Genomic DNA, 26,931 nt, shown 5'->3' with positions numbered 1-26,931 from the left:
ACTCAATTCTTCACAGCACTGGTCTTAGGTGCCCAGACCAGCCTTGGTCAGCTCAGTTAGGGCTGGGGAAGACTTGGCCCTCAGACCAAGGTAGGTTCTGAGACTTCATTGAAGGACCTTGCAGCTCGGAGCAAGCTGTTCTTAGTCTCACTTTTTGTAAAGTTGAATAAATTATTCTGTGGTTCTTGTGGAGATTGAGAAAATGCATGAAAAGGATCCAGGTAAATGTCTTCATTAAATTCTTGTTCGGTGTTGAAATAGCACCATATAGCTTCTGTCCAAAAATACAAAACAGGGTGACACAAATCCCTCCATAATGATCAGCCCTGGATGCTTGAAGGTAGCTTTCAATTTCCCTTATGTAAACTCCCCAACTTGCTGCTTCAGGCATAATTTCCATAGGTGTGGGATCCTTAACTGGTGATAATCGGGTCTCTTGGGACTCAGAATTTAACACTCATACTCCTTTACAACTACAGTAGGTAGGCTCTAGCTTTAATTCTAAGGTTATGCTATGCCAAGAAAGTATAGGTTGCAGTATAGGTCACATGGGATGTGGCACGTGGTACTCTAGTACAGCTATTTTCAACCTTTCTCATCTCGGCACACAAACTGAAATGTGACACCAAATATCTTTGCCTATCTGGCCAAAATAGGTATAATAGTGTGTTTCTTCACCATCCTGGTCAACTGAGCCAGGAATGATATATTAGTTAAAATTTTCCTGGTGTGTTAGCCATGCCTGGATGTAAGGCTCGCTCTTTGAGTAGATAAATGTCTTACAGGTTGAATGTTTCCTGTTCAAAACCTAGTATGAAACATTTGTGAAGTAAATATTGGTCATTTTCATGATTTCTTTCAATTGACTTGGGACATGTACTGATAAGTGGTGTGACTACTGATGAAGAATTATGCAGAGAAAATTGTAGCTTAGGATCTCCTTTATTAACCTATTTTCTGATAGCACAGAAAATTCTTTGGCCTGTCGCATAATTCTATAAGAAAGTTTCTAAAAAGGACACATTCAAAACCTTAGAAGGACACAAACCAACTGGTTATGCCTAGGTGGGGGTGACATGAAAGATGGTTTGTACTTATTAGTAGTGCTTTGCTGTTTACCAGTTTATTTCATAAAGAGTTTTGAAATTAGAAAAACACATTAGGTGTAATTCACTACCCACACTCTTCCCCCTGCAAGAAAACCTTTCTGATTTATCACTGCTTATTAAATCTTTTTTTATTCTAAAAATGTGAATAACTCAAAAGTATCTGAGCTTTTAAGATGCCCAGCCAAAGCACTAATTCTTGGTATTATCAGTTTGATCAAATGAATTGTAAAATGAGAGTGGTGTGACAAATAGGTGGCACTAGTGGGAAGAAAGGCCAGCCTGCTGCCTCCTAACCTCACAGCTGTGAGCACAAGAGTAAAGACTAAGTATTTTGTGAAGCAGTGCCTCCCCAGCTTGAAAGAACTAGATCAGTGTGAAGTCGCATCAACCTTGTGATGTGAATTCACACTGAAAAATTCCACCCCAGTGCTTTGAATGGCTGTCCTGAGTTAAAGGGCCCAACTGTTGGCAGCCTTACAGCTCCAGGTTGGGGAACCTATGATTAGGGTCCCTGGAGAAGGCACTGTAAACCCCAAAGAGGAATAGGAGGGCCCCCAGGGAGATGAAAGGAGTAAAGGCCAGTGGCCTTTGGTGGTGGAAGAGAGGCTGAGACCTTAGGCCTGGGTGGGCCCCCTTCTCTTAAGGAAGGGCCCATCTAGGGGGTGAGCTAAGACTAGCTGAGCTCCATTGAATCTGTGTTGGGGGCTGAAGCAGAATCTTTCTGGATGCTCTCAAAGAGGGAGGCAAGTTCGGGGTTGGATCTGATTTGGGAAGAGAAGTCAGCCATGATGGGGCTTTTCCCCACTTCTGGGATGGTCAGCAAGGCGGCCACTGCCCTCATGGCAGAGCGCTTCAGTTCATCTTGCTTCTCAAACTCCTGCTTCACAGAACCAGCTTTGACCTAAAGTGGGAAACAACAATTAGCCATCCTTTATTGAGCCTGTCCTTGCACCACAGTCTCTGGCTTCCTCTCCACCACCTATGGCACACTCCCTTGCTTCACAATCTATGGTTCCAGCCTCCCGAAGGTTCCCTCCACCTCTGGGCTTTCTCATTTAAATCAGCTTCAAAGTCACCCAAAGGGCTTCTGAGTAGCCAATCTAAATTACCTTTATTTTTTATAATAAATCCAAGGTGATAATTGGTGTAAAATGTTCACTCTATTACCTCATCCCCACCCTCTCCCATTTAGAGACTAAGAAATTCTATGCTTACGGAATAAAGGCCCTCCATGACTTAACCCAAACAACACCAGTCTCTTCCCCCTCAAAATCTAATGGTTAAGAGCTTGGTACGAGGTTGGACAGTCCTGGGTTCAAATGGCTCTGCCCGGTGAGAGCTGTGACTTCAGGTAGAAACTTTTGTCCCTCACTTCCCCAACTATAAATAAGAGCCTCCTCTTATAGGGCTGCTATGAGGATTAAAGGACCTTGCAGGCCCACACCCCTTCTCTGAAACCCGTAGCGCCAGATGTGCTTTTGAAATTAAGGAATTTGAGGGGTTTTAGAAAGGCGATAGTATACAGATAATCAGGCGATAGTCTGATACAATACCCTGTAATCAAATACACTAGTATTTCCCCCACTAAGTTTAGGAAAAAAAAATGTAAGAATATTATGAATATCACAAAGAGGGAAATAAGGTCATAAACAGCCTGGTGCCCGTTCAAGTTAAGTTTTGGTGCCAAACTAGTTACTATAGTCTTTTAGTTTCCAGAGCTTCATAGGATTCAGAATTGTGGATGAGGGGTTGGGGACATGGATGTGACAAGCTCTCATCACAGTGCTCGACAAATAGCATCCTCTGAGCAACCAGACTGAGTGGCTTTCATGCAGGCCTCAGATGAAAGTGAGTGAAGGGTGTCCTGACCCTGCGATGCCATTTGCAGCTCCTTCCTGTGAACTGGATTTTTCTCCATGCAGTATGGTTCAAAGTACACCAGAGATACTTGGCCACAGAGACTGTCAAGAGTTCAGTAGGCCTGCAGTACCACTGTTTTCCTTGACTTCATACTAAGTATATGTTAAAAATAGAAATTTGCAAGGTAGGTTTCTATTAATAAGTTACCAATTTTATCTGTTTTATCCACATAAAAAATTTTTTTTGAAAAGGTGTTACTACTTGGAAATTACTGCTCTATGGGTGTTTCTCCTCATTAAGCTCCAATCTAAAATACTGTGCCCTCTTTGTGATTAAGTCTTTTGATCTTCCAAAACCCAAATTAGTTCTTCACTCAATAGGTATTTACTGGGTAATTTACCCTCTAAGTGTGCCAGGCTCTGTTCTCAACACTGCAGCTTTCCATGAGACCTTTTGCCCCGGATCCCTACACTGAACCCTTGAGGCACTCCAGTCTAGCAGCAACTCTGCCCCATACTAATCAATCAGTCAACATATGATTTCTGTCTAAGAGTGCCTCAATTTCCCAATTAGGATGTGAGAAGAGGGAGCCCATCATGTTCAATGTTGTGTCCCTAGAACCTTGCACAAGGCCTGACACACAGGAAATATTTAATGAATGACAGAGACAGAGCTGGGTTTGAATCCTAGCTCTGCAATTTACTAGCTGTGTAGCCTCAGCCAACAACTTGGCCTCTCCGAGCCTCTGTTCCCTGTGTATACAATGGTAAGAATAAGGAGTAATAAGAACTACTTCATAGGATGACAATAATTAAAATAAGCCCTTCCCACACCACCTATACCTTAGGAGGTTCTTGGTAAATGGTAACTGAACGATCAGCAGAGGGCCTATAGGGCTGGACAGGGGCTTACTTTGGCAATACAGGTGGCCCTGAGTGGCTCAATGAGCCGGTCCACCCTCTGCAGGACAGGCACTGGACACAGGGTAGCCAATCGTGCGAGCATGATGAAGGTCAGCATCTGCCCAGGAGGAAGGAGACAGTACTTGGTGAAATGGCCCAGGACCAAAAGAAGCAGGCCCTGGGGAAGAGCCAAGACTCTGGACCCAACACCTGGAGCTCAAGTCCAAACTTGAGCACTAATTCCCACTCACACCCCTGCCAGTGTCTGGTAACACCAACTATGCCAACTATACTTGATTGTCCTGAAGAGAATCAGATCAGAATAGGCACCAGGTGGGGGGTGGGGGGTGGGGGTGGAGGGTGCAGTTCTCAAGCTCAGATACCAACTGGGCCAGGCAGGTACTGTTCATGAGTGAAGGGGGCCAGATGGGAACTGGGAAGGAGTAGGGAGTCTACACTCCAGACAGCAGCTACTAAGCTCCACCCTATTGTGGCTAGATGGGAATGTGGCCCAGACTTGACAGACTGTTTTCAAAAGAAACCCTGATTTTCATGTAAATCTCTCAATTTTTAAATGTTGGCACCTGATTTAAAAAAAACTATGTGAGCCAGCCCTGGTCAGGTAGCTCAGTTGGTTAGAGTGCTGTTCTGAGACACCAAGGTTGTAGGTTCAATCCCTGGTTAGGGACAAGAGTCAATCAATGAATGCACAAACAAGTGGACCAACAAATCAATCTCTCCCCCCGCCCCCCCATACAGGTCGTCCTCCACATGGTTCAGGAGCCCTCTCTCTAAAATCAATCAATAAATAGAAAATAACAACTTTATGAGCCAATTAACATGCCTACAGGCCTGGATTCAGCATGCAGGAGAATAATGATGACCTCTTTTGAAAATGTTAAAATCCTCACAAATGATACACTATATAAAGTGAGGTTGTTTGGAAATCAATATGTCCTGCCCATCCCCACCAGCTATCTACCCCGCCCTCCACAGGCCCCACAGCAAAAGACGACTGGGGCAGAACAGCAAAAGCTATGACCCAGGGCTCCTCCACTTCCTGCCTTGTGCCCTTGAACTAGCCAGGTCTTTGGTTTCTCCCCTGCAAACTGGGCATCTAAACTCACTCTCCAAAGGTTAATGTGAAGGCTTGATGAAATAACGGTAGATTGCTCAATAGATGTCTCACCCACCCTCCTCAGTACCAAAAGGGGCTGGATAGGAAATGCGGATTTCAAACGACCACTCTTTATACTGTGTATCATTTACAGGGACTTTACCATTTTCAAAAGCAGTCGCCATTATTCTCCAGGCTGAATCCAGGTCTGTAGATGTATTTAGCTGGCTCACACAAAATTTTGTTTATTTTTGGATTTTTAAAATCATCCCAAAGTTTGCACTAATGCCCAGGCCCTGTCCTGTGCTCCCTGGAGGTCAGGCAAGAAGGGCATTGGCCAGAATGGGAGAGAAGAACAGAAAGACTTGCTCAAGCATGGGAAAAAACCATTAAAAATAACTCACTCTTATCACGCAGTGGGTCTTGGCCATCTTTCACATCAGTACACAGAGAACTAGCTCACTCTTTAATGTGGCTAGGATTCCATGACTGGAGGTACCCAGTTTATGGAGCCAGTTCTCCATAAGTGGACATTTAGGTAGCTGCCAGATTTTCCCAATTACCAGAAATCAGTGAAGAAAAATCTTGAACATAAAACTCTGAACATGTGCAGGAATCAGTCCAGAGGCTTATGGACATGGAAAAGTTGGGTCAAAGGGTATGTCTGAGAATTATAAATTGTTCTAGTTATTGCCAAACCATCCAAAGAGCTTGCTAGTGTAGACTCCCACCAAAGGTGTTTGAGACATGGGTTCTTTTTTTTTTTTTTTTTTTTTTTAATCTATTTTATTGTTTTTTTACAGAGAGGAAGGGAGAGGGATAGAGAGTTAGAAACATTGATGAGAGAGAAACATCAATCAGCTGCCTCCCACATACCCCCCACTGGGGATGTGCCTTTGACCAGAATCGAACCTGGGACCCTTCAGTCTGCAGGCCAACACTCTATCCACTGAGCTAAACCAGCCAGAGTGAGACATGGGTTCTTATCAGAAAAAAACAATACAGCTATTTTCATGGGGGCTCCTGGGGTAGGAAGTGAGGGACAAACAAGCAGTGGGCCCAGTGGTGCCTGGCTCTCCCGCTGGTATGGGGTGGGCATGGTTCTAGCAGGGGGTTTATCCTACCCGGATATCATAGTGGTCCTTCAGGCCATCCTCCACATGGTTCAGGAACTCGCAGATGACCAGCTGGCCCAGACAGCTCTCGAGCAGTGAGTACATGCACTCGAAGGCTGCCTTCCGCACATCCAGCCCATCATCCACTGTGTGCTTAAAGGGCCCCATCTCCACCTGCAGGAGAGAAGGATGTGACCCCCAGAGTATAGGAACACCTCCCCTAGTTCCTGCTGCATACCCCACTTCTGCTGCTCATTTTACCTGTGAGGAGAAACTGAGGCTCCGAGTGGATTAAGTTGCCCTGGCAGGGTCACACAGCTGTGAAGTGAAGGGTCCAGACTTGACCTAGGCCATGGAGCCTCATCATCTGATGAGCTGGACCCTAATCCTCAGCATAGCCCCACCAGTCAGTCCCAAAGCTCCCGCTCAGTCCTCCCCCAGCCTCACCTCTCGGATAAGGTCTCGGCGGATCTTTGTCTCCCGGTAGAGGAGTGGGAGGATGTCATTCAGCAGGTCCCGGACCAACGAGGGCTTATTGTGCACGGCTGAGTTTAAGAAAGTCAGAGTGGCCCTGCGCACGTTCAGGTCTGGGTCCTGCAGACTCTCCATGAACTCTCCTGGTGGCAGAAAAATGAGAGGGGATGTGAGAGATGGCACAGTCAAGACACAAACCATCTCTACCCCCAAATCAGTTACCTGGTCCATGTGAGTCATGCATACCTGGCTGAATGGGGGTGAACATATTCTGAGCATCTACTTTGCACAACAAGCCTTCAAAGTCCAGATAAGAATGTGGACTCAAGTCTGGCCTGGGTTCAAATCTAAATTCTACCACTTCCTAATTCTGGGACCTTGGAGAGCTTCGATATCCTCATCTGTAAAATGGTGATAATAGCAGTATCTATTCTGTAGCAATGTGTTTATGATTTAAAATGTGGTAGTTTATAAAGCACATAGCAGAGGCCCTGGCACAAGGCAAAGATCCTACAAATATTAACCTGATATTATTATAGATGGGGCGCCTGAAGATCAGAGAGGTGAATAAACTTACACAAAGTCATACTTTACTGAGTATATCTTTTTGTATAGTTTAGACTTCTTAATAACTGTGTTAATGTTTTACATATTCAATAAATAAATAAAATCAAGAAATGGTGCCGGCCTATGTGGCTCAGTGGTTGAGCATCGACCCATGAATCATGAGGTCACCAGTTCAATTTATGATCAGGGCATATGCCCAGGTTGTGGGCTCAATCCCCAGTAGGGGGCGTGCAGGAGGCAGCCAATCAGTGATTCTCTCTCATCATTGATGTTTCTAGCTCTTTCTCCCTCTCCCTTCCTCTCTGAAATCAATAAAAGTATATTTAAAAATATATATAACAACAACAACAAAGACCCATAGGCTTGGAGCTCTGAAGAAGTGAGCCTGGTCCTCCAGAGGCTCCAAGGAAGGAGGACTAAGCCTCCTCCTAATGAAGGCTCCTTGAGCTCCTCAGGCCAGAAGGTCCCTCTGACAGGGACCATTCAAGGATCCACTCTCCCTTGCCATGGTGCAGCCCTACCCAGTTCGGTGCCCACTGAAGCCAAAGTGTTAGAGAGGTTGGTAGTTTTGCACTTCTAAGAGCCTGTGTGTTCATGAAGCACTTTCTCCCTCAATTATACTACATGGAGTCTCCAAAACCTTAGAACTGCAGATTTTCATGTCCCCATTTTACAGATAAGGAAACTGAGGCTCAGAGGTGAGAAGGGGCATGTTGGGCTCACTCAGCAACTCAGTGGCAGCAAAAGGGGTTTGAACCCAGGCCCTGCTGCTGTCATGATGATGAGGGAAAAATCAGCTAAAGCTCAAGGGCTGTGTAGGGGACTGAATGGGGCTGGAGACAGAGGGGATGCTCTACTCACCAATGAAACTCTTTAGGAGGGGGTCAATGGGATGGGGCTGGTCCAAGATGAGGAACTTGACCGCTGTGATGACAGTGCTCCGGGTGTTCGGCTGACCTACAGGACAAGAGGCAGTGGCTTGATGAGGGGCAGGGCCAATCCTGGATACACACAGGTCAGAAGGTGCCAAGACTCTCCTCTGCCTCCATGGAAGACAAAAATATACCTCTCCCCACCTGAAACTCCCCAAAATCTTTGGGAAAGTCAATGCTACCATTTCCCTTGGCAGCCTAGAATCTTCCTGATTCTTCCTGCTGCGGCTGGGAGACTAAAACTGTCAATTTGCAGGTAACCACATTGTCAGATACAAACAGAGAACCAAGAACTCAAGAGTAGCCCAGCTGGTGTGGCTTGGCAGTTGAGTGTCCATCCAGGAACCAAGAGGTCTTGGGTTTGATTCCCAGTCAGGGGTCAGGGCACATGCCTGGGTTCCCGGCTCAATCCCCAGTAGGGGGCGTGCAGGAGGCAGCCAATCAATGATGTTTCTCTCTCATTGATGTTTCTACCTCTCTATCCTTCTCCCTTCCTCTCTGAAATCAATAAAAATATTTTTTTTTAAAGGAAGGGAAGTGAGATGGAGACTAGAGTGAGGGGCTTACAGGGAAAGGCAACTGGGAAGTCCCGTGAACTCGCTAGAAGCAGGCCACCAGTTTGGCTCTGAGCTTTCTTTTCCGAAACCCCTGGTAAAAAGGACATGGGGCTGGTTATCTGGTTCAATAGAATGCATGAGGCAGAAACAAATCAGAGCTTAGAAAAGGCAGGGCTGCTCCTCATCCTGAGACTCCTCTCAAGGGTCCTTGTGAAGAGCCCTGTGAATGTAACAGGTAATGTCCTCAGGGAATGCTCTTCCTGTTCACACGGGGGTGAGGGCTACACAGCTGCTCTTATCAACCCAGCAAGGGCTTCACATAACCACCAACATAGCAACAGCAGCAGGTACGCGGTGTTGATTAAGTACCACAACACTATACAAAGCACTCTGCCTACCTTATGTGACATGATACACCCAATGACCCTCTCAGGGGACCAGCTGACCAGCTCCAGGCCTGGAGGCCTTTTGTTCTCAGGGGCCCAAATAGCCCCACAGGTACACCTATCTGCTTTCTTCCTCCCTGAGCTATGGAACACTCTGATGTGCCCCGATCTGACCACACAGAACCTGCCCCTTGGTTCCTGCTCGGCCTTCCCCAAACCCCAGGGCATGGCATCCAATCTTAGTCTACATTTCCATTTGCTCCTGACTCAAGCTATCCCCAAAAAGCTGCACTCTGAAGCTGCAGTGCCTTGCCCCTCAGAGAACTGCTTTTATTAACCTTTGCCTGGAACATGAGGGTGCTCTCCACACCAAGGATTATGAAAGTGGCATCATGAAATGTTTATGTTGAAGATCAAGGACTCAGTCTCCTCCATTCCAGAGATCTCACAGGAAGAGGCCTGTAAGTCTCAGGAAACAGTGTTTAATGACTCCTCTGCCTTTATCTTACACACAAGATACTAGCTCACTTTGTGTGGTATGCTCAGAAGCTCAGGGGCAAACTGCCCACCAGTGACCTGGGCGCATACCTGCAGCAAGTTGCTTCCGGAGTCGGGGCAGAAGGAATGGCGGGTTCACGAGAACAAGCTTCCCGATGCACTCAGCCACTACCCCCCGGGTGCCCTCCTCGGCCCCCTCGCAGTGCTGGAACAGCAGGGCCCAGATGTCCTCGGCGTAGGGCTTTAGGCTCTCAGGCTGGGCAGCCCCCAGGGCCTCCCTGAGCGACTGCAGCAGCAGGTACTGCCGCCTGGGCTCGGCCTCTATCTGTCCCAGCAGGAAGGGCAAAAAATCGGGCAGGTTCCCAGCGCCCACACGGCCTAGTGCATAGGAGGCTGCAGCCCTCACGTCCTCACTGGGTGACCCTAAGGCTTCCAGGAGCACAGCCTTCAGCTCCCGCTGGGGGCCAGGCCCGACCACCTGGCCCACCTCAGCCAGCGACAAGAAGGCCAGGACTTTGACCCCCGTGCTGGAGTTGGGTGACCTGGCATCGCAGACCAGGCGGTTTGCTGTGCCTGCTGCCTCCTGGGGACAGGCAGCTGTGAGGGCTGCCACACACCGAGCCAGAGAATGGAACACCTGCTTGTGCAGGCCCGGTCCACTGTCCACAGCCTGGTCGTAAACAGGCGCAGTGAGCAGGCCCATGAGCTTGGTGTAGTCCACACACGGGGGCCGGGTCCCCACCAAAGCCTGCAAGAAGCCTTGGGCAGATGCCAGCACACCTGCTGGCAACAGGGGCGAATGCAGCAACTGCAGCAGCTCTGAGAGCACAGGGCCACTGACCTCAGCCAAAGAGGCTGGCTGGGCCTGGGTCACTGTGATTAGAAAGTCTACAGCCAGCTGGGCCACATGCATGTCACTCTCGCTGACCAGGGCAGGCAGCTCCGCCAACACAACCCGAACAGCAGATGGAGGGAGGCTGAGTCCCTGGCGCTGGGCCAGGGCATCCAGGGCAGCCAGTGTGGCCAGCCGTAGCGCCCGTTGGTTCTTGCGCAGGAATGAGGCCAGTATGGGCAGTGACTCGGCCAGGATGGGCTGCAGGTCAAGCTGCAGCGGGGACAAAGCCACGAGCGTCAGGGCCTTGACAGCAGGCAGCCGGGTGATCTCATTCCGCAGGCGGTCCAGGAGGAGCAATAGCGATGGCTGCAGGTCATCCCCCAGCCGGTCACCCAGGTGGCCCACGAGGTGGCCCATGCAGGAAATGGCCCGCTCCTTCACCTCCTGGTCCAGGTCGGTGGCACGGAGCCGTGCCAGGGTGGCTGCAGACATCTCTCCAACATATGGCTCGGGGTCTAGCATCCGAGGCCTATCCAGGGGCCACAGGACCCGCACCAGCTCCTGTAGCACCAGCAGGGCCTCGGCTGCGATCTTGTAGAAAGGGTCAGACACACAGGCCATTACCGGAGACAGGAGGGTGGGCAGGTGTGGATGGAAGGCCTCAGCAGGCTCTGTGCCCAGCAGCCCCTGCAGGAACGCCAGAGCATCCATCCGGATGGTGGAGGAGTTAGAGCGGTCAGCCAGTGAGAAGACGATGCCTGCAGGATGGGTGCAAAAATTATGGGCCACAGACCCTGACCCAACACAGTCCTCCCTGGTGCGAGGGTGGAACACCCACAGGTGTTTGAGCTGGATGGCTCTGATGCAGCAGATTCTAAGAGGCCAGAGTTTGGCTGGGGCCAGGGCTGAGGGACACAAGGCCATCTGAAACCAGGATGTAGGGCCTGCACTCCAGCCTTGTTCTCACTGCTGGCAATGGGGAGCCACTGTATGTTGCTGAATAGGGGCACTCTCAAGGATTGGGGGCCAGATTCTGGCAGAGGCCCAGGACAGCAGATACCAGGTTCCAGTCCATCCTACCTGCTACCAGCACAGGCATGTGCTCTGCCAGGCTGCCAGGGAGGATGCCCGCCAGCTCAGTGAGGAGGCTGAAGCATCCCTGGCGGACCCTGACACTCCGATCTTTCAGCTGCCGTTGTAGGGCCTTGATCACAAGGGGCACCTGTGGGCAAGTGAGGGGACGTCAGTAACCACCCAGGGAGCTTCCATACCCCAACTCCTGAGGGCCTTTGCTGGGTGCCCATTGGGGACCCCAGCATGGAGAGGATCGCTCCATCCCAACCTTTTCATCACTTGCCCTGTACCAGACACCTGATTCTATACTCAGACCTTCTGAAGTAGGTACTACACCTCGGCCCACTTTACAGATCGAGAAGTAGGTACAGAGAGATTAAGTAACTTGCTCAAAATGACACAGGCAGTCTGGCTCTCACCCCTACACTCCAAGGGCCCATTCTCTTCCCCAGCTGGGTTCTCCCCAGACGAGCTCATCTGCTCCCCAAGCTTCAGATGCCAGCACAAAATGACACCCGATCTACACTGTCAACACCAGACTTGAGTGTTGACTGCCCACCTGATGTCTCCATTTGAACATCCGAGAATCTTGGACATAAATGTCCAGAACAGAACTCAGGACATCGCCCTCTTCATGTTCTGCCACCTCAGGGAACTGCACTCCATGCTTCAGCCAGAGCCTAGAACTCACATGCCACCTCCCTGCCCCTTCCTCCACATCCAATCTATCAGCAAGACCCCAAAACTGAGTGGTCCAAGGGCAGGGCTTTTATATGTCCTGTTCCCCACTGTGCCCCAGCCTGATGCACAGAGCCGGGCATACAGTGGGTGCTCAATACGCACACGTCAGTGGATGGATAGATGGTGGGGTGTGTGGATGGATGGAAGGTTGTGAGAAGGTGGGAGGGTAAGTTGTGAGTCGGGGGGGTTGGAGGGGGAGAGAGGTGAAGGTGTGCCCACCTGTTCTCGCAGCATGTGGAGGCTGCTGCCAGTCTGGATAGGCTCCTCAACGGCCTCCACCCATCCCTTCGGGGGCCGCGTTTGCCGAAGCAGCATGATGTAGGCCACAAAGACATCAGCCTTGACATTCTCCTCACGCTCCCTGAAGCGACGGATGAGCGCTGGCGCCAAGGTGCAGTGGAAGTTGGGTAGCAGGTCAGGCCGAGAGCTGATCAAGGCTGCCATGCACTTGGCTGCTGCCCGACGCACCTTCCAGCTCATGTCATCATCGTCACTGTACTCGTCCTCACTCTCTGGGGCAGGAACCAGACACCCATGGAGCCCTGCACTTTGTAGCAGATGGACAGGGAGCTGCCTGCCCCACCCAAGTGGTCTCCCAGGATGGAGAGGTGAAGAGGGAGCCAAGCCCGTGTTTCACCTTTTGATCATTACTTACACACTACAGGGGTGGGCAAAAGTAGGGTTACAGTTGTGTGTACATGAAACACAGAGTGTATTATTGTTTATTAATTATTGTATTTTCCATATGAACAACTGTAAACCTACTTTTGCCTACCCCTGTAATAGGAATGTTACCTACCATTTAATGAACACCTACTGTGTGCTGGGGATGGCACCAAGCACGTCAAATCCACAACCTCATTTTAGCCTCACAACGACCTTGTTAGATGGGGATTACTTTCCCATTGTAGAGATGAGAAAATTGGGGCTCAAAGGGAAGCGACTGGGCCCAAGTTACATGAGCAGGGAAATAGCTGGAATTAAATCAAAGTTCTCCTCCTGCCTCCATATTCCTCCCTATTTTGACTACACCAGGGAAAAACTTGACTTCCAAGTCTTTAATAAGGACCTAGAGAATCCATTTGGGACACAAAACCCATCCTTTGGTTTCAGGACTGGTTGTGTGATGTTTCATTTATGGGGATTCCAGAAGGAAGAGGTAAAATAGGGCCTCCTTTTGCATTGCCCCACCCCACCCTGTCCCAGCCTCTCAAGGGTCCTGATTGCCTGGCTTCCAAGCAAGAAATGCTCTGTTTGTGCGGCTTCCTACAAACAGCTCCCCTGAGAGGCCAGAGCCCACACAGTGCCTTGAACCCCATTTTATAGATGAAGAGATGTCTAGAATAAAGATCAGAGATAGTGAGAGACTCTCCTGAGGGCACACAGCTAGGGAACAGGATAGCTGAGATTCATGCCCATGAGGCCCACCCACCTATAACACCTGTAGTAGGTGGAGACACCCAAGGCTCAGAGGGGGTTGGTCCTAGTCACAGGCTCAGAGGCCACAGTATTCTTACCCACACTGCTCTGTTGAAGACTCAGCTCTCAGAGCTGGCATCTGGACAAGCCAGCTTGTCCCACGGGATGGTCCCATGGGTGCATCCTGGCAGCTTAGCAGATGTCCCCTCTGAAGGACCATTATTTGTTACCTCCACCCTATGCCACCCATGAAGAAATATCCACAGCTCCCTGTTACTGACAAGAAAATGCCCAATCTCCCTGGCTTGGTATTCGAGGCCCCAATATGACTGTCCAATCTTGTCTCCCACCATCCCATCTCATTCCAAGTACCCTATCAGACCCCAAATCCCTGGCCTCCATTGATGCCCTGCTTTGAGAACAAAAGGGGCACCCATCTGAGTGACGAACTGGATCACAGACACAGAAGGAAAGTAGCCACTGAGTTCATTCCCCATCCAGATATCATTCTACCATCCGAGCTTCACTCTGCTGGGTTAAAGGATTATCTCTTGGAAGCCATGACTAAAAGGGTAGCAATGCAGTGAAGTCTGACAGACATGGCTCCAAGTCCCAGCTATGCCACTTCCTAGCTGTGTTACCTCAGAGCTGTGTTATCTCAGGCAAATCACTTCTCAGTCTCCGTTTCCTTGTCTAAAATACAGGGCTAATAATAAACACCTGGTTTTCTAGGGTTCCTGTAAGGAACCTGAAATGAGAGAGTGCTTGGGACACCAGTAGATGCTCAATAAATGTTAGTGATTACTACTACCCTTACTGTGCAGTCAGAAAGGATGGGGACAGTGGAGAATCCAGATTATGGAAGGCAGGGCTGGAGCCTGAGGAACAGCTGGGTCAGGATAAGGGCACTAAATGTGGCCCATCTTTGGCTGGGGAAGGGGGTCCCAGGAGGGCTGCACTCATTTCCACCCTCCTCAAGTTGGTCACCCACCTTGCTCACTGAATTCACTATCCTCTGTCTCCATCTGCTCCTCATCCCCGTCACTGTCATAGTTATAGTTGGGGTCATGTTTCATGTACTGGAGGCACAGGCTGGTTACATTGGGCACATGAGGGCCCATCTCCTTGGGGCACCTGTGTGGTGGGAGAGGGAGGCTTTGGTGGACCCAGGCAGGACAGGGTAGGAAGTGGGGCCCAGTGATGAGTCCTGAGATCTTACTGCTCTGAGGCCAGCATCCTGCCCCCAACCCTGCCCCACCAACTTCCCAAAGAAACTCTGGGGCCCCCATCTTCCAGCATCCCACTGCACCTACTTCCTCAGGAAGGCTTCAAAGGCCTGGAGGCAGGACTCCCGGAGCTCATCATCATCCAGGTTGCAGAACTCCTCCACCAGAGGCACCAAGCGGTCCAGGTGGGCCCCTGTAAGGCCAGGTTGGTCACTAAGGACAGGCCAGACCCTCTCCCAGGCTCTCCTAGCCCACAGCACTCAGTCTGTCCCTGCACCTGCATCCCTGGCCACTGCAAACTCAACTCAGAGGCTTCAGAGTCAAGCAGATGTGGGTTCTAGCTCTGACTTTGCCACCTATGAGCTCTGGGAGCCTGGGCATGTCACAGCACTTCTCTGACCTTGGTCTAATCTTCACAGTAGAGATAACAATGCCTACCAGATAGAGATTTTGTGAAGATTAATATGATGCAGATAAAGAGCTTCGCCCAGGTCCTGGCACAGAGTAGGCGCTCAATAAGTAGCACCTGTTGCTGAAATGATTATATGTCCTTGCCTTATTTCCTGTACTAGGTTGTAGCCCTGGATGGAAAAAGGGGAGAAGCAGGAGGGGCCCTTGCCTGATCCCTGGGCTTTAGAGGGTCCCCCTTAGCCTTCCTCCAGCGACACCCTTCCCCACTTTCCTGCCCCCTTGACCCTGAACCTTTGTCTGGGTCCTGTGCAGGCCTCTTTCCCAGGACCGTGCTCCCAAGAGTGGCCAAGGGGTGGCTGCAATTTGTCGTGAGAGGGTGAAGAAGAAGGGCGGGAGTAGATAGAGTGTGGACTGCGGGCTGGGGTCCCCAGGTGTGCATAAGGCCGCTCTCAGGGAGAGAGCCAGAGGGAAGGGAGGGACAGACCATGGCTAACTCTACCCACACTGACTTTTTCTAGCCCGGAACTCCAAGGCGTTTGAGAATAAATTCAAACCTGACTGCAGGATTCCATTTCCATAAAATTAATTTATGGTCACAGAAAACAGATCGGTGGTTGCCGGCGGGGGGGGGGGGGGGGGCACGGGGCGAGAGGGGGGGAGGCGCCTAAGGAAGAGATGGACTACAAAGGGCACAGGAAACGTTTGGGAGTAATGGGAATGTTCTGCATCTTGACTGTGGTAGTTCCATGGGTGGACCCAAAGGCGGAAACACACTGAATGGTGCACTTAAACAGTGTGCTTTATTGTATGTATATTCTCCCAATAAAAACTTCAAAAATTCACACCTGGCTTACAGGTTGTTATGAAGGTATATTTGTCAAAATAAGAAGATAGAAATATTTTACTTTTTAAATTTTTAGTACATGTGCTGCCAAAGCGAGCACTTATTTATTTTTAAAACATTTTATTTACCAGTAAGTTTGATGACATGATTTATAATTATCTGAGGCTCAGAAGCAGTTGGCTCTCAGGGCCCACTCTCCCCTTCCAAATTATTAACCCCACCCCCTTCTAGAGGTGGCCCGCCCCAGGCTCCGCCCCCTCAGCCTGGGGCCTTGCTCCGTTCCCCAGCACCTACTCGCCTAGACCCCGCCTCCTTGTCCAGGAACCCAGCACCCTTACCCAGGCGGTGGCCTGCCTGGCGGCCTACGCTGCCCAAACACTGGATCAGGGTGCGGATGGCAGCGGGGCTGGCGGGTGCGCGTGGGCCCGGCAGCCGGTCCAGCAGGTGATCGGCGAGCTCGACGAAGAGGTCGGTGCTGCAGGCAGCCGCCAGGTGGCCTAATGCCCCGACAGCTCGCTTGCGCACGGCCAGGCGTGGACTGCTCAGCTGAGGCAGGAGACAGTGCAGGAGGCTGGCGTGGAAAGCACCTAGTGGGGGGCCCAGCCTGGGGAGCCGGAAGGGGCGTCAGGGGCGTCAGGCGGGCCCACTGGGTAAGCACCCTGAGCCAGGCACCTCATCACTCCCCATCCTCTCCTGGCCTGCTCCCAGGAATTTTAACAACCCAATTGCCCTTGTTAAATGGAAAGGCACACTGCAACTGTGTGGTGTGATTATTTATTATTATTACGTAAAGAAAGCAGAGAAGGGAAGGGACTTTCTCAAGGATACCCAGCCAAGAAATGCAAGGCCAGAACTTGAACCCAGATGTCCAGGCTCCCGGCTTGGGAAGAAGGCACAGTGGTAATAGGTATGGGGGCTACAGTGAGGCTGTCCTGATTTCCTGGGAGTCTGGGCCTTGCCTCAGTGTCCACCCCCCACACAGACCAGAGGAGTCTAAAACCTACTCCTCTGCTTATCTCCCTCAGTCTCCTTTATGGCTCCCAGTGCCCTTTGAAAAAGCTGAGCTCTGAGCTCAAGGCAAGAGGCAACACAAGAGAACGGTTTTTATACAGGTAGAAGGCAGCCCCTGCCCACCTTAGCAGCTTCTATCCTCACCTTTAGACCACGCTTGTGCATTTTCTGTCCTAAGACCTTTTCTTCTTTCACTCTACACTAACACATTGACCTCACCTTCCCATATCTCTCCATCCAGCCCAGACCTCTCGTCTGGGTTCCATTTATTTATGGGTTTACCTATGTGATAGGGCCTGTGCTGGGGGCTCAGGTGAGCAAGACAGCTTCTGCCTTTAGAACCTGCCCTAGGAAGTTTTCAGTTGAGTGGGGGCCTCCCAGGTACCTCAACTTCAACATGCCCCAAGGTGAATCCATCACCTTCTTCCCCACACCTGTTCCTGCTCCCAGAGGGCATCCACCAGAGCAATGGCCCTGGGTCTGTGCCCCCAGGTAGTAAAGCCAGACCCCTGGGCATCATTCTTGAGTCTCTCTCTCACCCACTCTAAGCCCTGTGGAGTCTACTTCCAAAATACAACCTGAATTCACCTGCCTGCAGAAGCCTCCAAACCAGTCTCCCTACCTATTCCACCCCCTTCCATCTACCGTGCACACTGAAAATAGGATGATCAGTCTAAAACTCACAAATATGCACATGACATTCCTCAGCCCCTGCCATCAGACCCTCCACGGGCTCCTTACACCTTCAGTATGATTGTGACCTCACCCACCTCCAGCTCCTGCCCAGCCCTCAGGCTTCATCTCTCCACATCGCCCTCTCCAGCCCATGAATGCCTTGCATAACCCCTGGGACCTCAAGTCTTCTCCTGCCTCTGCTCTCTGGGCCAAGCGCAGTCTCCTCCTCCAGTGTCCCCCTTGTGCCCGCCCATGCTTACCCAAGTCCTGCCCATTCTTGAAGGCTTATCTACCAAGATCCTCTCTAGGAAGGGTCCCCATCCTCCAACTGGGTTAGGGTCTCCTCCTCTGAGCTCCTACAAGCCCTGCTCTTATCCTTACTGGTGTTCTTACTCTACTCACAGTTGATGTGTCTGTGAGCTCCTTTCTAAGAAGGACCAAGACTGAGCCACTCCACATTCGCAGAACTAATCCAGCACCTGACATTTCTCTGGCCACAAAGTAGGTGCTCAAATCTTGGGAGGCTGAATGAATGAATGCTTAAAAATATTCAGTACAATTTAAAAGAAAGGCCCAGCTATATTAGCTCAAAAGAAGAAAGAAAAAGAAGGGGGTGAGAAAGAGGAACACACCTGGGCTTCAGCTATGGAGAGACCTGAGTTCAAATTCTAGGTTCTGCCATTTACTGAGTGTGTGACTTTGGGCAGGTCACCACACCTCTCACAGCCTATAAAATTGTGACAAACGAGTTCTCCTTTGCAGGACTGAAGGGCTGATTAAGGAGCCCTGAGCACAGGGCCTGGAGTGCAGAAGATGATGGCTCTGTGGATTTAAATCCTTCCCTGTCCCCTTTGCTCCCCCTCCTACCCCGATCCTTCTTGCCCAGGGTGGCCTCCTGCACCTGCTCAGCATGTCAGAGAGGATGTCCAGGGCTTCCAGCTGCACGGCCACGTCCTCCTGCTGGGCAATGGCACTGGTGAGCTGGCCGGTAATCTTCCGGCACACATTGGTGGCCAGGCCGGAGCCTGCACAGAGCACAAGATGGGCATGGTGAGTTGCAGAGCTGGCCTCTACCTCTGGTCAGCCTTTGATCTGTTGACTCAGGAAATCCAGGGCCTGAGTGGTCCCATGTTTGACCCAAAGTCCTGACCGAACTTAAGCTGACACTCAGGGAGCTAGAATTGATGGCCAACCTGCCGGCTGGTTCACCCCATACCCAACCCCTCCTTCCACCAGGGTGAAGGGAAAAGTTAAGCATTTCCTTTCCTGGACTCCCTTACAGCTAGGAGGGGCCAGATGATCCCATTATGGGGGATGGGAGGGGTTCTAGGGAAACACGTGTTTTTCTTATAAAGGGCAAGAGACTTGCACAGAGACTCAACTTGAGCTGCTAAATGAATTGCTGCAAAAATGGAACTGCTGATCCTCCACTTCTTTAAGATGCCACGAGTTACATTTTGTAACTTGCAGCTAAAAGCATTCCTTGAACTTTAGATAGGGATCTGAATTCTCTGCCACTGACTAGCTCAGGGGTCGGCAAACTGCAGCTCGCTAGCCACATGCGGCTCGCGAGCCGCGGTTTGCCGCTCTGTTGACTAATGAGTTTGCCGACCACTGGACTAGCAGGTTGACCTTACATAAGTCCCTTCACCTCTCTGAGCCTCAGTTTCTTTAACCATAAACTAGGACAAATAATTATAGTACCTAGTTCCTGGGACCTGGGTACCTGTGGCTGCAGGGGGTAACTCCGACAGGACAGTCTTGAGGCCGATGCCAGCAATATCACGGAGCTGCTCCTTGTCTGACCGCATGTTGGCACAGAGAGCATCCACGATGGTCTCCACCTGGTACTCCTTCACTTTGCCCACCAGAGGACCCAAGCTGACAGGGAGGGAACGAGGGGGTTCAAAAGCCCCAGGCTCAGCCTGAGTCAGGCTGCCCCTTATGTTCCCTCAAGCCAAGTCACTGTCCAACTCCACCGGGACCCCGAGAGCTGCTCTGCAATTCTTCTCTCCGTAATTTTTGCACTATTTTAATATACCATAAAATTTCCAACCATGTAATTATCAGGTAAACGGAAGGAAGATTGTACTTTGTTTTCTGGAAAACTTTACAAGGAGATAGTCACCATTTCAGAAAACGTGTCACTAAGAGCAGGGCCACTTGTAGTATCTGAGTCCCCAACATCCTCACCTTCCTGTGAGTCTGGGCACTCACAGTGAGTCTGGCTGAGGTGCGGGCTTCTTGTGATTTCATTACCACTCTGCTGTCAAGCCCGAGCACTTACTGAAGCACATCCTATTTTACTATGAGCCACATTCCTTCTATTTCTCCTTTATGTTACAGTTGAGGGCATGATATATACTGCTTTGAAATTGTGTGGAGGCAGGTTATAATATGTGTGAATTTCACTTCATGAGAGGAAAAGGGTACTTCAGACTACCTGCTGTAAAAAGGGCATATTGGTTGTGCTGGTGGGAAACCACAGTCCATCCTCTCTCAGTTCCATACCACACACCTGACCATGTCACGGTCCTGCATAAAACTCTTTACTGAATTCCTTTTGCTCTTTGAATCAAGTTGAAATTAATTAACATGGCCCAGAATGCCTTGGCCCAGCTCACAGAGTACTGTTAAAGAGGCAGTGCCCCAATCCTCTGTTGACTATTGACCCCCGCCATTCTTCAGTGCCTGGCCCACCCGTTCCCCTTCCCCCGCTCCCGCCCCCCACGTCCTGTGCATATTTGAGGACCACCGCCTCATGATGCCAAGAGCAAAGGCTTTTGGGGCCATCATGTCCCTTCAGCTCTCACCACGCTGGTGCACGCCAGCCTGACCTTCCAGTGCCAGCGCCTGCATCTGTACCTGAGCACTTTCTCTGGCTGGAGGTGCCAGGGAATACATTACCCTCCACCCTACCCCAGGAGTAGCCCTCAGTCAAGGACTGACAGAGAGCTGGTACGTGGGAACACTCTAAGGGGCCTCCAGTAGGGCTAAGCTCTGCTTGTCCACAGCAGTAACTTGCTTGATAACGCAGGCTTTATTGGCTTTCTCCCTTCCCTGCCTCACGTCCTTATTCCTGGGATTTGCCTGGGATCACCCCTCAAATAAACTTACAACTGAATCCTTGTTGCTGGGTCTACTTCTGGGGGAACCCAGACCAAGTCACTGTCCAACTCCACTGAGACTCCAAAAGCTGCTTAGCAATTCTTCTCTCAGAGACTGTACTCCAAAGGGGCAGGGGCCCCTGGGGAGCTCCCCCACTAGGGGAGCATAGCCAGAGGGTGCCTCCCTGTCCCCTCCCAAGGCCAACACTCACCACTTGACTGCCAGGTTCTGCACCTCCCCATTCTTGTCTTCTAGGAGCTTAAGCAGCATCTTTACCACCTTGCGCTCACTATCCTCATCCAGCTGGATGGAGTCCTTCTGCAGCTCTGACATCAGGTCACTGGTGGCCATGAACCTGGGCAGGGAGGGCAGAGGAGAATTTTCAAGCAGTTCCTGGGCCCCAGTGATTTGGGAAGTTCTTAGGGTTCTCCCAGAAGCAGACCTTGATGCAAAGATTCAAGGGAAAGTAGGTGATCCAGGCTGTGGACACAGTCAGAAGACCCGTGTGTGAGAGACACCAACTGCACATTGGAGCCGACCAGGAGTGGCAGAGCAGAACACACTAGCTAAATGCTTAGGGTCTCAAGGTTGGAGGCTCTTGTTTCTGCCATTTAAAAAAATGTGAACTTGGACAAACCACTTCACATTGCTGAGCCTTGGTTTACCTGTCTGAAAAACGGGGATGAGAATAGTATTTGCCTCATGGGGTTGTATGGAAGATAAAATGAGATAATGCATGTGATGTGCTTAGCACACAGTGAGAACTCAGTCCATAAACACTCAGTAAGTGGCACTGCCATTATTATAAAGACACAGTACATCATTCACGTCTCATTCATGCTAGAAAGTTGAACAGACACCTTTCAACTAAGTCAGGTGTCACCAAGAAGCTTCTCCACCAGACAGGTGGAAAGGGCTACCCCGGCCCACTTCCACTTCAGCCCCTGCCCTTAGACCAATGGCTCTCAAACTGTAGCCAGCATGAGAACCACCTGCAGGGCTGCCCAACACCGCTGGGCCCCACCCCCAGGGTTTCTGAATCAGTAGGTCTGAGCTGGGGCATTTCTAACAAGTTCCTGGATGATGTTGAGGGGCAGGGACCACACTCTGAGAATCACTACCCTTTGCCATGCTGATGGGCCCGAGCATGTCTTAGACACTGATGTCAGCAGCTGACCAATCCCCAGCTGTGGCTCCTGACCTAGGTGGTCTTCAGAGTCCAGGGCTACCCACCCCCAGATGGGCAGATCCGTGTGGCCTGATGCCCTGTTCAGGGCTTTTGAATGTGCAGTGGCAGATTGAGCTGGAAAGTCATGGAGTTGGGCTGCAGGGGGCACTGTGGAGCACCATTCCTGCCAAGATTCAGAAAGGAGGGCAGAGTCTCAAACTGGCAGCCCTCAGCTGTGTCCACCTTGCAAATGTTTGGGAGAGTTGACATAAATGTAATGATTTCTAGATTCTCTTGAAAACAGAATATTTGAATACAATTGGGCCTACTGTTACTGGTGACAATAACTGGCTCTAGACAAGTCATGGCTGCCCTCTTTAGGTGGGACACACACACTCCAGGCCACCAGGTTCCCATCAGGCCCACACCACCTGCTCACAGGCTCTTTCAGGCACTGGAGAGTGGACATTAGAGGAGAAAGCAGGACAGAGCAGCAAGGAGAGATGCCATGAAGTCGGGATCAAAGAGTGGTGGCCCCAGGAAGCTTCCAGCTTTTGCTGACCCACCAGGCCACCCCACCTCCTCACACCAGCCTTGCTTTCTGGCTTGAGCCAATCAACCAAAAGCCTCCTCGCCCTCCCATCTCCTCCACCTGCTGCAAAACTGGTCACAGTCCGCCTCATTTTTGCAGGCACAGACCTGCTGCTGCATGTCATGATGGCCCACACCATCCTGTTACCAGGAGGACACTTGTCGATGTCACCGCTGTTTCTTTTTCTTTTTATTACTTATTTATTTTTTTTTACAGCTGTTTATTTTTAATAGTTGGGATAAGCCTCAAGCTGCTGAGAGAAGGAAGGAGTGGCAGGGCTGACTGTGCCCACCTCTGGGCCTGGCCATCACAGGAGAAGCAGCCAAGATAAGGTGAAGGGAGAGGCTTGGATCTGAGCCAGGCCAAGGGCTGGGGTAGGCACATGCACTCCTAGGTCTGTCCAGCTGAAGGGACATTCTCAGAAGGCAGGCAGGGTCTCTAAGCTGCATTGCTACTGCAGTCCATGGAGAGCCAGCTTCAGCCTGGCAACCAAGGGATGTGCTCCTTTGCCCAAGATGGGCCTTCTGTCCCTTCTTTCTCCTCCACCTGTTGAAAGCCTATTCATCTGCCAAGGGCCCAGCTCAAATCAGCCTCAGGGATGACTCTTCTGACCACCTGCCCTCCCCCCCTTACCCACACTCTCTCAGCACACTTGGTTTCTCTGGACAGGACCCCTCAGAGAACTGCACCCCTCCATCATAGCACTTCTCACACTACACTGCACACTTGGTCACCAATGTGTCTCCCCCATTAAATGAGGAACTCACAGGGACTTGTCAGTTTCATCTCTGGGACTCCAGGCCCAGCAAAGAACAGGTCCTAAGAGGGCCTGGAGTGTGGGGTGGGGGTGGCAGAATGAGGGCAGGAAGGGAGGAAGGTTAGATAGAGTCAGCATCTAACAGGGCTCAACGCCAAACAGCTGTGTGAAAACCTAAACTCAGAAATCATGCCTGAAATATGCCTCAGCATTGCAGACACCCCCACCCCAGTTCCTGGAAACACGTAGCTCTCTGAGAAAGAAAGCTCTACTGTGTATATGTATGTGGTGGTGATAGTGGGGGTGTACAGAAAAGTGTTTAACTTGGTAGACAAGAGCTTGAGCACCAACGTTTGGCTTTAAGTGAATACACTGGTCTTGTCACTTATCAACTGGGTGATCCTGAGCAACTGACTCCTCTCTGAGTCCCGCTTTTCCATCTAAAATATGAGAATTTTCTTTGCCCTACTTCATAACATCCTTGGGAGGTGTTAAGAGGGCAATGAGTTCTTAGCAGACGAGGAATCTAGGCTCAGAGAGGTTGCAGGAACTGCCCAGTGTCACACAGCAAGTTGGGAGGAAAATCAGCCCCACTAGTCAGTTCCCCTGCATCCTCAACCAATACCATTGTGTTTTCTTTTTTTTTTTTTTTAATATTTTATTGATTTTTTACAGAGAGGAAGAGAAAGGGATAGAGAGTTAGAAACATCGATGAGAGAGAGACATCGATCAACTGCCTCCTGCACGCCCCCTACTGGGGATGTGCCCGCAACCCAGGTACATGCCCTTGACCGGAATCGAACCTGGGACCCTTCAGTCTGCAGGCCGAGGCTCTATCCACTGAGCCAAACCGGTTAGGGCAATAGCATTGTGTTTTCAAGAAAAGATGTGGGAATTCCTGCCAGACCCCCCAGTTTACCCACTTCCCTGTTAGAGTCAGAGTGGGAACTGGGCAGCCTCCTGCCCACCGAGTGGGGGCCCAGGAATAGCAGGGATCAAAAACTTCCTCCAGCCGAAACCGGTTTGGCTCAGTGGATAGAGCGTCGGCCTGCGGACTGAAGGGTCCCAGGTTCGATTCCGGTCAAGGGCACGTACCTTGGTTGCGGGCACATCCCCAGTAGGGGGTGTGCAGGAGGCAGCTGATCGATGTTTCTCTCTCATGGATGTTTCTGACTCTCTATCCCTCTCCCTTCCTCTCTGTAAAAAATCAATAAAATAAAAAAATAAAAAAAAACTTCCTCCACCCTGCCTGGGGCTTCCATTTGCAGTCACTGCTTGCCTCCAGGATCCAGAGGACACAGTCTCAGTTTCATTCCAGAGAAACCTTAGAGGAGACTCAGCTGAAACACTCAGCCACATGGGTGCCTGGACAGCTGGTCAGCAGGACCCAGCCTCTGTGGTATTTGGACTTTAAAAATAGACACCATCCTCTTATGCCTGAGTAGTTTTAAATGTTCTCAGGGCCACTGGCAGAGCAGGCTGAAAGGGCTTCTTAGGCTCTAGGTGGCAGGACCAACCCCTCCTGGAGACAAGACCTAAGGTTCTAGAAACAGTGGCACAAATCCCCTCAGCTGTGTGACCTCAGGCAAGTCACTTCACCTCTCCAAGCCTTAGGAGAACAGGAAGAGCAATCATTATCGCCCAGGTGGACAGGTGGACTGATGAGATGACACTGCAGAGCACAGCAAGGAGCTTGGGACACAGAAAATATTCACTGAGCACTTACTGGGTACAAAGAACAGGCTCTGGGACGAAAAGAAAAGGAAGCTCACAGTTTGGTGGTCCATGAGCCCTGGGTCTCCCAAGGCTAAGATGTGACATAGCAGAAACATGGGCAGAAGAGGTGTGGGAGCTCAGAGGAGGTGCCTAAAATTGCTTGGGTGTCAGGAGGCAACCCAAACAGGTGACAACTGAGTAGGAGCTAGCCAGGTGAAAGGGGAAAATGAGGACGGGGAACAGAACTTCCAGGTAAAGGCCCAGAATGGGGAGAGAGCATGGCAGATTTCTGATAGGCACCAAATCATGGGTCCATTTATTAAGTGCTTACGGTGCCAGCCACTAATCTAAACATTCCACATGCATTAACTCATTTCATCCTCACACCAACCCTCTGAGGTGGGTTCTATTAATATCCGCATTTATAGAAACAGAAGCTGAGGTTCATGACGGGTTAAGCAGCCTGTCCATGGTCACACAGCCAGGAAATGATTGGGGCCAGGATCTAAAGCCAGAACTGTGGCTCAAAGGCTCTACTAAAGCTATATCAGAGATCTTGAGGGATGTTGAGGAATGGGTTTTCGGAGAAGGCAGAGGGGTCAATCTCCTCACCAGTCAGGGGGCTGGAATCAGAGGGCCTGTTAAGATCTCAGCCTCTGTGTTTTGGTCCTCAAGTCCTCCACTTCCTAGCTCTGTGACTGCACCTAGGCCCTTCATGCCTCTGGACCTCGGTTTTCCTATCTGTAGAATGGGGATAAAGTGATAGAATGTTCAACAAGTGGGTGCAGCTATATTGGTCTCTGCAGGCTCCTTTCAGCTTAGAGGGTCCAGAATTGGCTGTGTGACCATGGGACACACATCCCTTCACCTCCCTGGACCTCAGTCTCACCCATTCCCCCAGGATGAGGGGGTTGGACCAGAGGTTTCCTCCATTCTTTTCAGCTCTGTTCCTGTGTGGCTCAGTGATGCTGGGGGAAGGAGGAAGAAGAGGAGTGGGCACACAAAACCCAGAATCCTCCACCCTAAACATAATCTATCTGTGCCTGCAAAGCCACTCAGCCCAGTCTCTTCCTTTAAGCTGTGTCAAAGAAAACCAGGGAAGGGAGGGGTGAGATGGGAAAGGGGGCCCTGATGTGCAGGGAGAAAGCCTGGAGTGATATGGGGAAGAGCGAAGAGGGAGGGTGCTGAGGTTATCCGTGAAAAAGTCAACCCCGGGGTGTGATCCAGGGAAGGGGCCGGGTTCCAAATGCAGGAAAGAACAGGCAGCGCTGGGGTCCCTCGCTTCACTGTGGGACCATCAAACGCGGGGCGAGAGGAGGGCTGGGCTTAGGTGAAGAGAGCAGAGGCAGAGGAAGGGGGCAGAGGGGAGGCTGGGGTTTTGATGGGGGACAGGGGCGGGGACTGAAGTTTGCACGGCGGGAGGTGAAGCAGAGATTAGAGTCACCCTCCGGTGCGGGCGTTGAGGCGGGAGAGGTGTGGGCTTCACACCGGGGGTGGAGGCGTGGGGGTGGGGGAAGGCAGGGGCTGCGGGTCCTGGGGGTGGGCCGGCGCTTCGGGAGCGGAGGAAGACCGAGGGTTTCCGTGGAGGTGAGGAGGCGGGGCGGGGCAGCGGGGCGCACCTGAAGTCCTTGTCGCTGGACGTCATCTTCTCCAGGAGGCTGGAGATGTGAAAGGTGGCGGTGCTCATGGTGGCTGCGCGCCGCTGACGGCCGGCGGGAGGGAATATGGCGGCGCGGGCGCCCCCTGCCCCGCCTCGCCTCCCGGCTGCGCTCACCGGACAGAAATAGCAGCCCCCGCCCCGCCCCGCGGGCTAGTGCTCCGGCCTCGGCCGCCGCCG

General features: G+C 51.0%; 2 protein-coding genes across 3 annotated transcripts in view; one reads left to right on the top strand and one right to left on the bottom strand.

Annotated features, from left to right (window-relative positions):
- Nucleotides 1–11: 11 nt before the first annotated feature.
- CAND2 (cullin associated and neddylation dissociated 2 (putative)) lies at nucleotides 12–26,843 on the bottom strand. The gene is made up of 15 exons (XM_080675579.1): nucleotides 26,714–26,843; nucleotides 21,073–21,216; nucleotides 19,480–19,634; nucleotides 18,655–18,778; nucleotides 16,406–16,671; nucleotides 14,900–15,005; nucleotides 14,578–14,720; nucleotides 12,387–12,679; nucleotides 11,433–11,574; nucleotides 9,608–11,110; nucleotides 8,006–8,101; nucleotides 6,551–6,720; nucleotides 6,113–6,277; nucleotides 3,882–3,989; nucleotides 12–2,010 (listed from the first exon to the last, which is right to left on the bottom strand). The coding sequence occupies exons 1-15, from the start codon at nucleotides 26,779–26,781 to the stop codon at nucleotides 1,783–1,785; spliced, it is 3,711 nt and encodes a 1,236-aa protein (XP_080531705.1). The 5' UTR covers nucleotides 26,782–26,843; the 3' UTR covers nucleotides 12–1,782.
- Nucleotides 26,584–26,931, top strand: part of TMEM40 (transmembrane protein 40) — a gene marked incomplete at its 5' end in the record, with an annotated part of 33,848 nt that continues 33,500 nt past the window's right edge. Inside the window, one exon of one of the 2 annotated variants that reach the window (XM_080675598.1) lies at nucleotides 26,584–26,681. The remainder of the gene's footprint in view (nucleotides 26,682–26,931) is intronic. The other variant, XM_080675596.1, reaches the window with a different exon arrangement.

This window comes from Plecotus auritus (assembly GCF_963455305.1).
Source record: "Plecotus auritus genome assembly, chromosome: 6".
Lineage (NCBI taxonomy): Eukaryota > Metazoa > Chordata > Mammalia > Chiroptera > Vespertilionidae > Plecotus > Plecotus auritus.
The sequence above is the reverse complement of the archived record's forward strand: the minus strand, read 5'-3'. Positions and strand labels throughout refer to the sequence as shown.